Genomic DNA, 16,829 nt, shown 5'->3' with positions numbered 1-16,829 from the left:
GGGTGGTACCTGGGAGTCAGTATGGGGTTACCTTGCCCACCTTAGACCTGATGCCATGAGACTTCATGGGGTCTGTAGTCGATGTCGAGGATTCCCAGGGCAACTCCTTCCCGACTGCATACCACTGTGCTGCCACCTCTGCTGGGTCAGTCCTGCCAGTGGGACGTACCCCAGGGATGGTGATGGTGATGTCTGGGATAAGGTACGATTCCGTGAGTATGACTCTGGCAGCTGTTGCTCGACTAGTCTGTGGGACAGCTCTCCCAATTTTGGCACAAGCCCCTGGTGTTAGTAAAGAGGACTGTGCAGGGTTGACAGGGCTAAGATTGCCGCTGTCGTTTCCAGTGCCTAGGTCGATGTAGGATTGTCCTTCCGGTTTTATTCCTTTTAGTCCTTGTAGCAGATTGATACCACTGAGTGGCTTGCTAGGCCATTTCAGAGGGCATTTAAGAGTCAACCACATTACTGTGGATCTGGAGTCACATGCAGGCCAGACCAGATAAGGATGGCAGATCCTTCCTTAAAGGATATAAGTGTATCAGCTGGGTTTTTACGACAATTGTTGTAGTCATCATTAGACTTTTAATTCCAGCCAAGAGATACAGAACAGAAGGCCCCAGACAGTCTGGGATGGGTTAATCTTGAATCTTGTGATTACACACTGTCAACAGATCCCCGAAGCAAGATTTAAATTAGCTGACTATAATCTAACTGGTCCCTTGGGACCCCTGCAAACTCATGCAAAGTTTGTTGGAAAGCTGGGAAATTGGTTACTCCTGTCAGTTAATGTCTAATTGAGAACCCCTTAGCAATATTTCTTCAATCAAATTGTTTCTATTGGGAGTGATTATGCAGTTGGTATGTGGGCTGCAACCAAAAAAATCCACCTCCTTTGCAATTTATGGCTTCTTATTTCAATTTGCTATCTAATGATGAGGTATTTTTCTGGAAGATTGTAGAAGCCTCCAAGAGGTTAAGGAGGGGTGATGGTACCTGAAATCTTGAGGGTGAATTGCCAAAATAAGTTCTCTGAAAACTTCTCGGTTATTACTAGTGTTCTCTGGGTTCCATACTGAGAAATAATCAGTGAGAAACAAGAAACCAGCAATAATATTCTTTCTCCCAAGATAAGTGCCAGTTAATTTCCAAGTATGTTTCTGTTGCAACTTCATTAGAGGTTTAATGCTTCCTTATCTATATATTGAACTGGTTGACTCGGCAGAACTCCCAATGTTAACTCAAGTTGTTCTCCAAACTTTGCTTGGATCTTGCGCAGTAAGGAGCTCAGTACCCTCTCTATTTGAGATTGTTCAAAACTAGACCCTTTGGTCTGATCGTCCCAAATGATTCTAGAGTTGAATTCATTACTCTCAATTCCTTGTTGAATCCGTCATGGTGGTTTAGCGTGCAGAATTCTTCACACAGTCTCTTCAATTGACTCTCTGCTTCCAATGGCTCTGCTGCATCTTTGTTAAACTTGATGATGTCTTCAGGTATGATTGGAAGCTTAATGAGGAATAATGTTAAGCTGCCTCACAACTGTGTGGTTATCCCTTTTAACCTGGCATTTCTGTCTCTGATTTTAATTTGCAATTTTGCACCAACTTGGCTACTTAATCAAGAAATAGTTGCAATTAGGTCAGAAAGACTTTGTTTTCGCATGCTTGTTGCGTAGTCCTAAATGTTTGAAGGGGAACAGTCACAGGATTTCCCCCATTGGGATAACGCTTTTTAAAAAAGTTATTTGTGAAGTAGATAAAATTCATAAAAAACGAGAAAACTGACAAAGGTGAGGGATGTAGCTAATTTAGTAAAAGTAGCATTATGTTTTGGGCATGTTTTAATGTTCAGGACGTTGAAAAATCCTTGCCTGAAAATGCCCCATTGGTCACTCCCTTTTACTTTTTTTATCCATGAATTGCTTTTGATCGTCCCTTTCAATGGGATTCAATTGTATGTATTGCCTGGAGGTGTAATTGGTTTATCAACTTTATAGCAAAATCTATCCCTTTCCCTGTGCATGTAGCCCTGGTTCCACTCTGCATAAATACTTTTAGTTCACTTAATCTTTACCTAGTGGCCTAGCAATGCTTTTGCAACTGACCTATCTTACTGTTTGCTCTTCTACTTAATTCTAAGCTATGTATAATTAATCTGCATTTGATTTCAGTTTTTGTTGGTCTGTTCGCAGGGGCAAAAGAGCATTCTTCCATTTTCAGTACACAAATCTATGATTCCACAAATTTTATTGGATGATGTAAAGCAAAATGGACTTAGGATCTCTGATAACAATGAAAATGCAGATAGAACACCTTCAGAATTAAACAAATTCTACAAAAAAAAAAATTCTTATGCTGTCACAACTGCTTTTATTGCCCATTAGAAGCCCCAAGAAGATAGCAATGGGACTTTTTCTTGAATTCCCTGCAAGCATGGTGGATCTGCAGGGTGGTGCTCCCACTTTAGTGTTGGCTAAGGAATTTGAGAATCCCAGCCCAGCTCAAGTACACATAAGGACATAACATAAGAAATGGGAGCCTGCTCCGCCATTCAAGAAAATCATGGCTGATTTGATTGTAGCCTTTCCTAACCAATTAGGTGAACCTCTTATTCCTGGATGGTATCAGTTTCCTTGAGTAAAATGGCTGCACCATCCAGGCAAATGATGATCATTTGATCAAATTCCTGACTTGATGCTAAGGAGATAACAGATCACAATTCATCACAGCATATCAATATCACAATGTTGATTGTGGTTGGCGAAATTCAGTTTCTCATCAGCTCAGAGATGTTGATGGCATAGAAGTTTGCTGTGGTGGCTGGTATTTCTCTTGTTTGACATGGCCATTATCAAGCAATTATGTGGTATGAATGTTATGTGCCACTTGGAAGCTCGGGTATAGTCTGCCTTATTATTGGAGGAATTGTGAATAGAACTCAACAGAATCTCAGATTTGTTGCATTGCAGAAGGAGGCTATTTGGTCCATTGTATCGTATATTTGGATAACAGTCTAATTCCCTTTTTGAATGTTGTTCCCTTTTGAAGGCAGTGTATTCCAAATCTTAATCACTTGCTGTATGAAAAAGTTTATTCTCATATCTCTTTTTTGCTTCTTATGCCAATTACTTTAAACCTGTGGCCTCTTATTTTTGTACCTTTCATGAGTGGGAACAATTTCTCCCTATCTACTCTGTCCAGACCCCTCATGATTTTGAGTACTTCAAACAAATCCCCTCTCAGCCTTTTCTCGAAGGAAAGTCCAAATTTACCCAAATTACCTTCAGAACTGAATTTCCTCATCCCTGAAACCATTCTTGTGGATGTTTTCTGCACTCTGTCTAACGCCTTCACATCTTTCCTAAAGTACCCAGAACTGGGCTGCAGCACTGCACCTGAAGCTGAACTAGTGTCTTACATTGTGGAATCATCAGCAAACAGCTCTACACCTGGCCTTATGATGCAGAGAAAGTCATGGATGTAGAAAAGTATGTCTTTTGGGAAGACTGCAATGTGTTCTGGTTGAGTTGGGGAGAGGGCCCTACTCTTGTGATGGCTTCATCAATAGCAAAGTGCCTGAGAAAGGAGAAGTGTATATGCAGCAATTATTCCTCTGAAAATTTTTATTTTTCCCGACTTTTGTCTTGGAAGCAAGTTAACATTTTGTCTGGCTCTCCGGAAAGCTGCTAAGGGAAGCTGTCGTCTTCATTCTCCCATGCTTATAATGACAATTTATGTCAGTTCCTCAAGATTGGAAACCTACTATACTCCACCTATGCAGAACACTTTGTAGCATCCAACAGGTGGACCAGCAACTTGATACAGACTCCACTGCTGAACAGTTGAACTGTCTTGAAACATTTAACAGCCCAGAGCAAGTGTTTGTACTTTCAATGGCAATACCTCAGACATATGAAATAGTGATCTTTGTGGCCAGTCATGGTGTTCAAGATGTAAGATCACATGTCTGCAGTCATCCATGTGCTTGTTTCAAAGAAAAAACATTTTGTGTTCTCAAGTTGGACGTAAGGCAAGTTCGTCAGATCAGATGGCGAGAATACCTTTACAAGCTTTCTTCCTTTGCCCTCAAAACTAGAATTCTATGGGAGGATTCAGTGCACTCTGTATTTCTTATAATCCTGCATCCTCTTTGGAAATTGTATTTTTTTTTTTGCAACTTCACAGTTGTATGATGAGATTCTAACTGTACCCACTCAAATACAGGATAGTTTGTCCACTCAGTAATCCAGATTTGGCACCCATGATCTGAATTTAGTATTCTAGAATTTTACAGCACAGAAAAGAGGCCATTTAGCACAGTGCAGTGGTGCTGGTTCTTTGAAAAAGCTGTCAATTCAGTCTCATTTTTCTGTCTGTTTCCCATACTTTTTTTTTTCTTCAAATAAAATATTTTTTTAGCCTCTTGTTTTGTTGGTTCAGCCTTGATGTCCTTCCTAAAGTCGGGAACTCAAAAATGATGCGATATTTAAACGGTCCTAACCTCAACGATTTGACTGTTGAAGTTGGGATTTAACACCTAAAATGTGCTACCTTCCATTGACGACTGATTAGGATTAGTGCCACATTTGAGATAATTTGTGTTATCACAGTCATGATTTTGTTGAGCTGTCCTTGTAGTCACAGTGTTTATATGGCTGCTCCAGTTAAGTTTGTGGTCAGTGGTAACCCTCAGGTTGTTCATGAAGGATTCATTGATGGCAATGTCATTGAACTACAATGGGAAAAGGTTAGATTCTCTCTTGTTGGAGATGATCAATGCTTGACACTTGTGTAGCATGAGTGTCACTTAACACTTATTAGCACAAACCTTGATGTTACCCAAACTGCTTCAGTATCTGAGGAGTCGCAAATGGTACTGAACACTGTGCAATCTTCCCCAAACATCTCTACTTCTGTTTTTGTGATGAAGGAAAGGTAACTGATGAAGCAGCCGAACATGGTTGTGCCTAGGGCACTATCCAGAGGAACTCCTTCAGCAATTGAGATGATTGGCATCCAACATCTTCCTTTATGCTAGGTGGAACTGCAACCTGTAGAGAGATACCCCCCTCATTTTCCCCTCTTTGAATCTGATACAAACTGACAATTATACATTCTGAAACCTCCTTAATTTTATCTTGCTACTGAGATTATAATTCACCTTTTCTTCAGATCACCTGTATTAAATGTAGATTATTACCTTGTAAGAAGAATAAGATTAAACTAAACAATTATTTGTGTATTATGATTCTGAGAGCTGGGCAAACGTCTTCATCCAAGATTGCTAACTGCTACTAGATTGTATTCTTCACTCCAAGATTGTCAGCACCTCAATCTCTAGGAAACTGACAAAAATCATTTGACAAGAACAATGGTCGTGGGTTTTGACTAAGTGTCAGAAACTAAGCACTTGTAAAGCTGAAAACTGCAGCGGTTTTCCTATGCATTACTTTATCAATATTTTGAGGCACAAATGAGATCTTCATGCTCCAATTTGTCCTCAACGTGGGGAGCGAGGACCTGAATACTGAGGTATTCAGAATTTAAACCTTTGAAGGGGGTCTTCTCAAATTGCAGAACTTCAAAGAACTCATCTCCCATGAACCTTTTTTGCTCTGACCTTGCTTATATTGAAAATTTACTTTGACCCCATCAGGAAAAATTGAATGGAGATTTAGTTAGGGTGTTGCTTAGGCAAACTGAGATTACATAGTACAAACCTTTTGGTTTTGCCTTTTTAAGCTCCCTTCTCTTTCTACCACTTCAAAAATAAATATTTGAAGAGAAGGCCTCAGACAATGCAGATAATTCTAGGATTACTTGAAGGAATTAGTACAGCAGATTCAGTAGTTTTAATTCTTAATTGTGAGAAACTGCAAGTAGAGGTCTTTTCCAATTTTCAAATGAATTTTGTATCACTGAGTAAGGTATTTACTGTTTTTAAACTGTCCAGATTTTGCAGAACCATTAAGTACTAGATTATTACTGTTCTCCCCACGTTATGCAAAGTACCTTAATGTAGAAGTATTTCTAATGCATGCAATACATAGTATTACAACTTTAGCAGAGATTTGGTTTCAAAAATTGACTTCCCCAACCAAAATCAAAAGCAATGCAAGAACTGTCTGCTCACAATTTATTGTATATTTCTGTGTAAACACTCAAGATTGAAACTATGGAGGCACAGATCCAGTCAAAGACAGATGATTACAACGAGTTGCTGCTAACAAAGGAACACCTGGAGCAAGATGTGCAAGAACAAAGTGAAGAAATAGCAAAACTGAAAGTGCAGATCAAAGACCTTGAGCATATAGTTTTATCTAATGCGGATGTAGAAAAGCAGGTCCATCAGCTTGAGCAAGAAATGCAGAAGATGAGGCGGATAGAGGAAGAATTATCACAGGTAAATGAGGATCAAAAATGATGCCTCTGAGCTTCATTTTAAAGTAGATGTGCTGATATGTGCATATTTAAGTAGTAGCAAACTCTTTAAATTAATCACAAGAAATAAGGAGTTTAAAATCCAATCAAAATGATTAGTTGGAACATACTGGAAGTATATTTAGGGCAAATACCATAACAGAAATTTCAGGAAATGATGACGAAAGTCAAAAAGAAATTGGTTAAGTAATTGAAAAAGAGAAATTTACAGGGTTGTGTGCAAAGAGCACGGGAGTGGGATTAATTGTTTAACTCCATCAAAGAACTGACACTGATAACCTTCTTCTGTTACTAAATGATTCTAAGTAGAATCAATGCCATGCTACAATTTGCTGAGAGCTTTGGGCCATTCTGCTGAACCCCTTGCCTGAACTGTTGACAAGATGGCTTCACCTCAGTCCATATCAATGGCAATCATAATTTGCTGAACTAACATTAATTTTATTACTGGTACAGTTTGTTACAGAAAGAAACCAGTTAGGTGACTTCAATTCCTCATTCGTGATTTGTGACATTGCCCAAATGCTACATGGTTTAATACAATCCTGGAGGATTTAGCAATAGTTGAGGAATAAATTAAGTTAGGTAGTGTGGTAAAATGCTCAAAAACCTGTTTTTCAGTAGTACCAATTTTTTAATACTATCAATGGGTAGAGTTAGTTTTTCTTAATTACACAGCAAGGGCAGCAGATACTTGGTACGCAGCCAATCCTGGTCGACTCCAGTCAACTGTTGTTCAGTTTGTGTGTCACGTTTTTACAAAAGACTTTGTGATATCAGTTTTGAAACTAATGTTTTGTTTCAGCTTCACAAAATCCAGAGTCAGTCGTAGATTCTGACAATAATTGCAACGAACTGTTCATTGACTGCAAGGCATTCAACTCATTCCACTTACTAACCAACTACAGCCCAATGATTGTTCTTTTTAAAAAAAGAAAAAAAAAACCCATCAAAAACTGATCATGGAAAAAGAAGACCAGTTGCTACTTTCACTGAATAAATTTACTAGAATTGGAAATGCACAGAATTGGTTCTAAATGTAAACAATCATTGTGATTTCAGCAGGATTTGTTCACTGATGAGACTGACTGACAGAAGTGAAATTAATATGATTGCTTAGAATAATGGCTGAAAGGGTCTGTGCTTGTTATTTGTTTTTAAACTTTGAGGTGCTAAGATTTTTCCTCTTTTTTTTCGTGATAGGACAAGGAATCTCTGCAGCAGCAGCAGTACAATAACCTAATGCAGATCTCTGCTCTGCAGTCGAAGCTGGATGAAGCTAGACATAGAATCCCCGTTGAAGGATTTTCTGATCAAACTTTAAAGGAGCAGTTACAGAATGAGCGGCAAGCTCTCCAGACAAAGGAAGATGAGGTGGGATTGAGAAACAATTTCAGTAGTTCCGAAGTAAGATAATTTGAGATTGTTTAACATTTCTTAGAGGCACCATGTTGCCTAGACATTGAAATTAATCAGGAGAGAGTCATCTTATTCGGATAATAAACTTGAGGGACCTTGTAAGTAATCGTACAGTATTTCCCTGACGACTGTTAATCCCACCCGTGATGGGATAAACAGGCTTGGTTTTCAGCGGCATGATAAATCTTCTGGAGTGCTCAATGAGCAAGTCTGTATCCTATTGGTTAGGGCATAGACCAACCGCACAGCAATAGAGAAGTGAGGAAATACACAGAGGGATCCTTTTCTGATTCTCACAACAGGACTTGCTGTAGGTGTAGTATTGATGCTGCCAACATCTCAATATTCTTTCTGTTCAAATCCTGAGTGAATGTAGAATATCACAAAAGGTATGTTGAGCCAAGAACATGCATTCAAGTGGGCTGTCCATTTTGAAGCTATACCCTCAATCTTTGATAATTAGAAAATGTGGAGGCCTCATGGCAACCTCTAAACGTAAGAAGTTTGCCAGTTGTTCACAAAATGTTGCAGGGCATAGAGCAAACTATCAAAAGTGGCAACACAACTGAAAAGAGGAACAATTTCTGATAGCTGGAAAGGAATCTGACCCAATCGATTAGAATCAAAGATTGGTAGGTAGGACAATAAATGAACAAGAGGAGACTGGACATTCTGAAGGAGGAGGGTGAACAGCCAGAGGTCATGGTCCATATCAGTATCAACAACATAGGTAAAAAGAGGGATGAGGCACTGAGAGCAGAATATAGGGAGCTAAGAAGTAAAAAGCAGGACCTCAAAATCTCAGGATTATTCCCACTGCCATATGCTAGTGAGACCAAGAAAAGGAGAATAGACTGGATGAATGTGTAGCTGGAGAGATGGTGTTGGAGGGAGGGATTTAGATTCCTATGGCATTGGGACCGATTCTGGGAAGATATAGGACCTGTACAAGCTGGACGGGTTGCACCCCATCAGGACCAGTGATGGTGAGAGGGGATATTGGCTCAGAAAATCGAGATGTCGAATTAGTCTGGATGGAGCTAAGAAGCAACAAGAGAAGGAAAACATTAGTGGGAATTGTCTACAGGCCTCCAAACAGTAGTGGTAAGGTAGGGGATGGCATTAAACAGGAAATTAGCGATGCATATAACAAGGGTGCTACAGTAATCATGGGTGACTTTAATCTGCATATAGACTTGGCAAACCTTTTAGCAATAATACTGTGGCAGATGAAATCCTAGAGTGTGTACGAGATGGTTTTTTGGGCCAGCATGTCGAGGAACAGGTTAAACTAGATTTGGTATTGTGCAATGAGAAGGAGTTGATTAATAACCTTGTTGTGCGGGGTCCTTTAGGGAACGGTGACCATAGCAAGATAGATTTCTTCATTAGGATGGAAAGTAAAGTAGTCCAATCTGAAACTAGGATCCTAAATATAAACAATGAAAACTACGAAGGTATGAGTCATTAGTTGGCTAAGATAGATTGGGGAACTTCATTAAAAGGCATAATGGTGGATAAGCAAATGGCTAATATTTAAGAAATGAATGTATGAATTGCAACAGTTACACATTCCTTTCTGGCACTAAAACTGAACAGGAAAAGCAGCCCAACCATGGCTAACAAAAGAAATTAAGGATCGTATTGGATCCAAAGAGGAGTCCTACGAAGCTGCCAGAAAAAGTCGCAAGCCTGAGGATTGAGAGCAGTTTAGAATTCAGCAAAGGAGGACCAAGAGGTTGATTAAGAAGGGAAAATAGAGTATGAGAGTAAATTTGCAAGGAACATAGAAGCTTTTATAGTCCACTTTATAAGTATGTAAAAAGAAGATTTAGTGATGACAAATATAGGTACCTTACAGTCCAAAACGGGGGAATTTATAATTGATAACAAGGAAGTGGCAGAGCAAATACACAACTACTTTAGTCCTGCCTTCACAAAGGAAGACAGAAATAACTTCCCAGAAATGCTAGGGAAACAAGGGTTGTAAGGAGGAATTGAAGGAAATTAGTATTACTAAAACAGTAATGCTGGAGAAATTTATGGGATTGAAAGCCACTAAATCCCCAGGGCCTGATAATCTACATCCCAGGATACTAAAGGAGGTGGCCTTGGAAATAGTGGATGCGTTGGTTGTCATCTTCCAAAATTCAGTAGTTCCTGGAACAGTCCCAGCAGATTGGAGAGTGGCAAATGTAACTCCACAATTTGAAAAATGAGGGAGGGAGGAAAACAGCGAATTACAGACTAGTTAGCCTAACATCAGTGGTTGGGAAAATGCAAGAGTATTATAAAGGATGTGATAACAGGACACTTAGAAAATAACAATGGGGTTAGACAAAGTCAGCCTGGATTTATGAAAGGGAAATCATGTTTGACAAACATGGAGTTTTTTGAGGATGTAACTAGCAGAATAGATAAGAGAGAACCAGCGGTTGTGATGTATTTGGATTTTCAGAAGGCTTTTGATAAAGCCCCATACATAAGAGGTTAGTGTGCAAAATTAAGCACATGGGATTGGGGGTAAAAATTGTCATGGATTGAGAATTGGTTAGCAAACAGGAAACAGGATAGGAATAAATGGATTTTTTTTCAGAGTGGCAGATGGTGACTAGTGGGGTACCGCAGTGATCAGTGCTTAGGCCCCAACTATTCACAGTATATATCAATGATTTGGAAGAGGGAACTAAATGTAATATTTCCAAGTTTGCTGGTGACACGAAACTTGGGAATGTGAGTGGTGAGGGGTGTGTTAAGTGGCTTCAGGGCGATTTAGACAGGTTGAGTGAGTGGGCAAATACATGGCAGATGCATTGGATAAGTGTGAAGTTATCCAGTTTGGTCAGAAAAACAGAATTGCAGAGTATTATTTAAATGATGATAGATTGGGATATGTTGATGTACAAGGGGACCTGGCTGTCCTTGTACATCAATCACTGAAAGCAAGCATGCAGGTGGAGCAAGCAGTTAAAAAGTCAAATGGTATGTTGGCCTTCAATTGCGGGAGGATTTGAGTACAAGAGCAAGGATGTGTTACTGCAGCTATACAGGGCCTTGTTGAGACCACACCTAGAGTATTGTGGGCAGTTTTGATCCCCTTATCTAAGAAAGGGTATGCTTGCCATAGAGATAATTCAATGAAGGTTCACCAGACTGATTCCTGGGATCGCAGGATTGTCATATGAGGGGAAATTGAGTCGACTAGGCCTGTATTCACTGGAGTTTGAGACTGAGATGGGATCTCATTGAAACATATAAAACTCTGGCAGGGCTGGAGAGACTGGATGCCAGGATCATGTTTCTTCTGGCTGAGGAGGCCTAGAATAAGGTGTCACAGTCTCAAGATACATGGTAGACCATTTAGGACTAAGATGAGGAGAAATTTCTTTACTGAGAGGGTGATAAACCTGTGGAATTCTCTACCACAGAAGGCTGTGGAGACCAAGTCAATGAATATATTTAAGAAAGAAATATATTTCTGGACTTTAATGGCGTCAAGGGGTATGGGGAGAGAGCAAGAGTATTGCGTCGAAATAGAGAACCAGCCATGATCATATTAAATGGTGGAGCAGGCTCAAAGGACTGAATGACCTACACCTCCTATTTTTATGTTTCTATGATAAAACTGAAGAGGAAGTTGTTACAAATATGAAGTTTATGGGACTGTCTTTAATTTAGGCAAAATGAAAAAAATGAAGTGACTTTTTAAAATTTGTTCATGGGATGTGGACGTTGCTGCCTAGGCCAACATTTATTGCCCATCCTTAATTGCCCTTGTTCAGAGGGCATGGTTGTGGGCCTGGAGTCACATGTGGGCCAGACCAGGTAAGGGTGGCAGATTTCCAATTGCTGAACCTTTATAAAACTCTTGTTAGGCTCCAACTGGAGTATTGCATCTAATTCTGTTCACCATAACTTATAAAGGTTGTGAAGATTCTTGAGCGGGTACAGAGGAGAGTTACCAGACTGGTTCAGAGGATGAAGGTTTTAACTACAAGGTTAGGTGGGAGAAGCTGAGTTGTTCTCTGTGCAAAGATGATTGAGGGGAGATTTGATAGAGGTGTACAAGATTATGACAGGCTTAGATAAGGTAAACAAAGAAAAGCTGTTCCAATTCCAATTCAAGGATTTAAAGCTTTGGGCTAGAGATAAAAGGGGACTGTGAAGAAGACATTTTCTGTGTAGAATGGGAATGACCTGAAACTTGATACATGGGTGGTGGAAGCGGAGACAACTGATGATTGCAAATGGAAATTGGATAGGCACTTCAAGGAAATGCGTTTACAGGGCAATAGGGATAGAGTGGGAGAATGGTACTGACTGGATCACTCTATGGAGAACTGGAATGGATTTGATAGGCTGAATGGCCTCCTTGTGCTTTTTATTATTAATTTGTAGGATGTAGGCGTCACTGGCTAGGGTAGCATTTATTTCCAATCCCCAATTACCCTTGTTCAGAGGGCATTTTTAAAGAATCAACCACATTCCTGTGGGTCTGGAGTCACAGACTAGGTAAGGACAGCAGATTTCATCCCCTAAGGAGACATTAGTGAACCAGATGATTTTATCACCCAGATTTTTATTGAATTCAAATTTCACCATCCATTACGGTGGCATTTGAACCCAGGTCCCCAGAGCATTACCCTGGGTCTCTGGATTACTAGTCCATTGACAATACCACTATGCCTTCATCTCCCATTGTGCCCGAATGAAACCAACTCGAAGGGTCTGCAGAGTATCCTTCTGTGATTCAAGTAATGTATAAGGATTATAAGGACTTTTTTTGCCATCCATGGACAGGAAGGCCACTGAGTCTTTCCATCCTTTCCCCTATGCCTTGATGTACAAAATACTACTGCAGAAGAACTTGACAATTCCCCTGACCAAGCACCCCAAGTCCAGAGGTGCCCAGCCCAAAAGGATTCTTTACATGGTCGTTTTTCATAAAATGTAGTAACGGAGTCAGATTAACATTTCCAAGAATGTGCATGCTTTAGCTGCTAATCCTCCCTCAACCAGCTCTACTGACAACAAGGTTGAGTTATTCATTGATAGCTGTGTTTAGCTCTTCAGTGTGGCTATCATGTGGTTACACCAACAAGTAATCCATTGGGTGTAACATTCATTAGACTCTCTTGAGATGGTGAAACGTGCTATGTAATTGCCAGTTCTTTCTTTCCTTCATTTGTGATAGTCTCCAGGCACTGTACAAAATTCTTCAGCAGCAAGATAAAATGGATGCATTGCATGAATTTGTAGAGTAAAGAATTTGAAAAATGTAATGTCCAGTTTGGATAATACAGGGAAGCTCAATTGGTCTGTAACTAGTTCTGTTGTGGAATTTGTTTTCAAGATCCAAAGCCTTGAAGAACAGCTTGATCAATTTCGAGAGAATCTGATGAATCAAAACGATGAGATGCTTCAGCTGAATATGCAGTTGGAGATCCAGACAAAGCAGTCAGCAATGACGATCAACCAGCTCCACGAAGAGAACATCCGAGTGAAGGTGAATTAATTGGCATTGATTCTCAAGTTATTGGAGTCTAATTGTATGATACACAAAATATACCTGTGAATGACCTACTGGATAAGGAGAATATGTAACTGAATCATCTATCACTTAGATATAAGTCTCTGGCACTATTATCTAACACTGACTAAAGTTTATGCTAATTTGTTTAATATAGCTTTCCCATTTCCCCAACAATTCCATTTTTCAGCAGGATGTAGCCAGTCTGCATCTGCGTTTGGGTATGGATGCAGATAGTGATAGAGTGCCAGGATTGCAGCTGCCTCAGGCTTTGCTGCAGGAGAAGAACCAGGAAATCGATGAACTAAAGGAGCAAATCTTTAAACTGCAACAGGAATTGGAAAACACTTCGGACAACAAGGTAGCACAGTTATGGAACTGAACCTGAAAACTGCTCAGTTAATAACTACATGAAACTAAATGCAAAATCTTTTGGGTAAATCACTCCCTGGATCTCAAAGTAAGATTATTTTGTGCAGAACCCCTTAATCTTCCTAACTTTGATCACCTTAATTTTTAATGAACTGTATTCTCCCTGGGGAAAAAAAGAACTTGGATTTGTACAACACATTTCCTAGCCTGATGTCCCTAAGTGCTTTTCACCAAATTGAGTGTTTTTTTGATGAGTTGAAATGTTGGAAATGTATTGCTGCTGCTTCATTAATGTTTTGATTACTTTAATTACATCCACAAGTCTATACACAACACAGAAACAGGCACCTCATTATAATTAAAAGCAGAAAATGTTGGAAATGCTAAACAGGGTCAGACAGCATCTATGGAAAGAAACACAGTTAATGTTTCAGATGGGTGACCTATTATCAGAACTGGAAGAAATTGGAGATATAGCAGTTTATGAACAAGTACAAAGACAGAAAGAAGGTTCAAGGGAAAGGACAAACAAAAGGGAAGGTCTGTGATTGGGTGGGAGGGCAGGAGTGCTTAAATGACAAAAGGGATGTTGGTACAAAGCAAAAGGGAGAGCTAGTGGAACAGGTAAAATAAAAACATGTTAGATGTAGACAGACTATCAATTGAAGTGTTCAGGGATTCGTTGTCTGTACAATTTACATCATAGTGATTTGAGTGAAGATTGAGAATTTCCAATGTTGTGTTGTTGAGCAAAATTTGAGGTCTGTCTTGTTGATCTTTTTATTTCAGACTTTTGAAGCGAGGAACAGTGAAATTGAAGAGCTGAAAGCACAGATAGAACAACTTACAGTTGACCAGGATAGGTTGCGTCAGGCAAAAGAGGAAGAAATTGAGCATCTCATTGAGGTTATAGAGAAATTGCAGCAAGAACTGTCACTATTGGGTCCAAATCGCCATGAAGTCAGTGATTCTCAGGAAGACCTTGAAATGTTAGGTTTGGAAAAAGAGTCCAGACAAAATGCAGCACTTTCTCGGGGACTTAATGACAATCTGCAGCAGGAGTTGGCATGTATTGAAGTAGACAACAGGGCTGCTGGAGACTACAAAGAAACGAATCATATCCGTTCAACAGGACTTCAGGATCAGATGGTGATGATGGTATCTAAACAAGATTCTCTCCAGTTCTTGGATAAAAAAGAAGTGCAGTTCCAAGAAAAGATTGATGTTTTGCAAACTGAACTTCAAAACTTGCAGGAAGTTAATCAGCAGGAGATGGTATCCCTTCGCCTACAGCACAAGACCCTTCAGGAGGACAACAGTTTGTTGAGGACTCTCATATCTCAACGGGATGCTGATGTAGCTCTTCTCTCATCACGTGTCCAAGAACTGGAAGACGCTCAGACTGAAAAGGACATGCTGCTACAAATGATTGAGAAGCAAAGGCAGGTGGAATTAGAAGAAATGGGATGTTTACCAACAAAAATAACAGAGCTTGAACAAAAACTGTTAGACAGGACAGCTCAATTCCAAAAAAGTTGTGATGAAATACAGACCTTGCGCTCTGACATTCAGGAGCGTAACTGTGTGCTTCAGACCTTGAAACAGAAGGATGCAAATCACCAAGAAGAACTTGAGAGTTTGCAGGGTGAGCTGGCCAAGTGGGAGGTAATGGATAAAAAGCTCAAAGATCATTTGAAGCAGCTTGAGAAAGAAAAGGAAGAAGTCCTGACTACTACAGAAATAAAGGTGAAAGATATATTGGTAAGTCAATATGTATTCACTTTTCTCTCAGGATTAATGAACAAACATTTTTGTTTGGTATTCATCTTTTACAGTGGATGGTTAGCATGATCTTTAGAAGGCTACAGCATGCATGTCCTTTGCTTGTACTTTTTTTTTTAGAAGCAGGGGGAGGTTGTAATAAATCTTTAGCTTGTCCAGAAAAAAATGCCTATGGGCTTCAAGTGTTGTACTGAGTGCAGTAAAATGTTCAGTCTTGTATGTTTATCATTAAATGTGAAAACTTGAGATCAATTGCATTTCTGTAGTGGAAGGATCTAAAGTAAAGGATGATTGAGTACACCCTGCAGTACTGCAGTTTTGGATGGAAAAGTTCACATAGTGTTCAAGATCATTCATGGCTCTTTCTTGGACAGGTTTTTGTTGAAAGCATACGTAAGATTGACATACAGAGTAATCCTCATGGATTTGCTAAACATTGCACTTCAGCAAATATTTGGCAGATCAGTAATGACAGCTGATGTTAGACTTTCATACAAGGACATCTCCCTTCCTAAACCTGTAAGTTTATGGAAAATGTAGAATGAAGGAAAAACAATTTTCAATATTATCATTGTTAAAGTGATGTGCATCTTCCAAAGACCGCATTTTCATCCATTCATCGCTGCAGACTGTATAAAGGTCTAATCTTTGGGTGGTTAGATGAGTGTAAAGTGGTTAATTTCAGGCCAGAATGAATTACACAATCGCACAGGTGCTGGGCTGAGATAATTGTGGGGAGTAGGCACCATTGTCCTTGTCTGTTTTACTTATTAGTTCATGGGAACTTTGTGATCTGCTGGTGTACTGCCTTCTTGAACCATTGCAGTCCATGTGCTGTAGGAACACCCAGAGTGCTGTTAAGAATGGGAGTTCAAGGATTTTGACCCAGTGACAGTGAAGGAGCGGCAATATAGTTCAAGTCAGGATGGTATGTGACTTGATGGGGAATATGCAGATGGTGGTGTATCCATGTATCTGCTGCTCTTGTCCTTCTAGGTGATGAGGTTGTGGGTTTGAAAGATTCTGTCGAAGGAGCCTTGGTGAGTTGCTGCAGCGCATCTCTTATAGATTGTACACATTGCTACCACTGTGCGTCGGTGGTGGTGGAGGGAGTGAATGTTTGTGAATGGGGCTGCCAACCAAGCATGCTGCTTTGTCTAGATGGTGTCGAGCTTCTTGAGTGTTGTTGGAGCTGCGCTCATCCAGGCAAGTGGAGAGTATTCCATAACACCCCTGGCTTGTGCTTTGTAGATGATGGACAGGCTTTGGGGAGTCAGGAAGCGAGT

At 39.9% G+C, this 16,829-nt stretch overlaps 1 protein-coding gene across 8 annotated transcripts in view; it reads left to right on the top strand.

Moving 5' to 3' along the window:
• pcnt (pericentrin) overlaps window positions 1–16,829 on the top strand; it is a 316,492-nt gene that overhangs the window by 198,539 nt on the left and 101,124 nt on the right. For 7 of the 8 annotated variants that reach the window (XM_041200682.1, XM_041200684.1, XM_041200683.1 and 4 more), the window contains 5 exons: window positions 6,166–6,402; window positions 7,644–7,814; window positions 13,213–13,365; window positions 13,580–13,750; window positions 14,551–15,522. In XM_041200682.1, the coding sequence (XP_041056616.1) occupies window positions 6,166–6,402; window positions 7,644–7,814; window positions 13,213–13,365; window positions 13,580–13,750; window positions 14,551–15,522 (1,704 nt within the window). The remainder of the gene's footprint in view (window positions 1–6,165; window positions 6,403–7,643; window positions 7,815–13,212; window positions 13,366–13,579; window positions 13,751–14,550; window positions 15,523–16,829) is intronic. The other variant, XM_041200678.1, reaches the window with a different exon arrangement.

Source organism: Carcharodon carcharias, chromosome 12 (assembly GCF_017639515.1).
Source record: "Carcharodon carcharias isolate sCarCar2 chromosome 12, sCarCar2.pri, whole genome shotgun sequence".
NCBI classification, from domain to species: Eukaryota; Metazoa; Chordata; class Chondrichthyes; order Lamniformes; family Lamnidae; genus Carcharodon; species Carcharodon carcharias.
Note: the sequence above shows the minus strand (reverse complement) of the source record. Positions and strands in the feature narration are given on the sequence as shown.